This window comes from Triticum aestivum, chromosome 2A, assembly GCF_018294505.1.
Source record: "Triticum aestivum cultivar Chinese Spring chromosome 2A, IWGSC CS RefSeq v2.1, whole genome shotgun sequence".
NCBI lineage: Eukaryota > Viridiplantae > Streptophyta > Magnoliopsida > Poales > Poaceae > Triticum > Triticum aestivum.
In genome coordinates, this window is record NC_057797.1 from 35,278,169 (window position 1) to 35,279,398 (window position 1,230).

Below are 1,230 nucleotides of genomic sequence, written 5' to 3' on the forward strand. Positions count from 1 at the left end.
TACTGCATTTTCTGGATTCTTCAACGTGACCAAGCCAAAAAAAGGCGACTATGTCTTTGTATCAGCGGCATCAGGCGCCGTCGGACAGCTTGTTGGGCAGCTTGCCAAGATCACAGGCTGCTATGTGGTTGGCAGTGCTGGTTCTGATGAGAAGGTTTGTACATGCTCGGTTTGTCTTCTCCTCCGGTTGTGCACATCCCCAGCCAATGTAGTTCTGTTCATACTGATTCTGTCGCTGCCCTTGCCAATTTCTCAGCGATCCACGAAATTGAATGTGTTTCACAACATTAGTAATACACCATTTTTCATGGAATAAAATTGCCTTCTCAGGTCAACCTCCTGAAAACAAAGTTTGGATTCGACGATGCCTTCAACTACAAGAAGGAGCATGACCTCAACACGGCACTAAAGAGGTTAATTGCAAGCCCCTTTCCTTGCCATACAACTGTGTTCCACCTTCCAATGCTTTGGTCCAATTAACCAGAAGTAATTGTTGTCATAATACTTTGTTCTCGTAGGTGCTTCCAGCAGGGCATCGACATCTACTTCGACAATGTGGGTGGTGAGATGCTGGATGCAGCACTACTCAACATGAGGCTGCACGGGCAGGTGGCCGTGTGCGGGATGATCTCGCAGTACAACCTGGAGCGTCCTGAAGGCGTGCGCAACCTGGCATGCGTCATCACCAAGCGCATCCGCATAGAGGGGTTCCGGGTGATAGAGTACTTCGGCACCTACCGCAAGTTCGAAGAGGAGATGGTGGGTCACCTCAAGGAAGGGAACATTACATACATGGAGGATGTCGCCGAGGGGATCGAGAAGGTGCCGGCTGCGCTCGTCGGGCTCTTCTACGGGCGCAACATCGGAAAGCAGTTGGTGGCCGTTGCACAGGAGTGACATCACATGCCAGGATGTTTATTCGGGTGAAAACTGTGTCCTGAAACATTACTTCGCTGAAATATATATGTAGTTCTGCATTATTAGCAGAGAAAGCTCAGTTGGTAAATGTTAATTTGGGTGTAAATAATAGGAATGTTTCTTATAATAGTAGAATTAAGAACATTGAGTCCTCTAGGGTGCAAACTTTCCAAAATATTCTCCATGCTAGTATTTGTGCATTGGCAGAAACGTCTTACCCGATCTAGGGCGACGTGATGCGTGTTAAATAGGCAGGGTGCGAACCTGAGATACGCGTACAAGAGTTTGTTGTGATACAACTTGAGGAAGAAG

The 1,230-nt window shown here is 47.6% G+C and overlaps 1 protein-coding gene across 2 annotated transcripts in view; it reads left to right on the top strand.

Annotated features, from left to right (window-relative positions):
• Nucleotides 1-897, top strand: part of LOC123184505 (2-alkenal reductase (NADP(+)-dependent)-like) — a 4,562-nt gene extending 3,665 nt beyond the window's left edge. For both annotated transcript variants that reach the window (XM_044596605.1, XM_044596603.1), the window contains 3 exons: nt 1-154; nt 331-413; nt 519-897. The exon at nt 1-154 is cut by the window's left edge and continues 12 nt beyond it. In XM_044596605.1, coding sequence (XP_044452540.1) covers nt 1-154; nt 331-413; nt 519-897 — 616 coding nt within the window. The remainder of the gene's footprint in view (nt 155-330; nt 414-518) is intronic.
• The last annotated feature ends 333 nt before the right edge of the window (nt 898-1,230 follow it).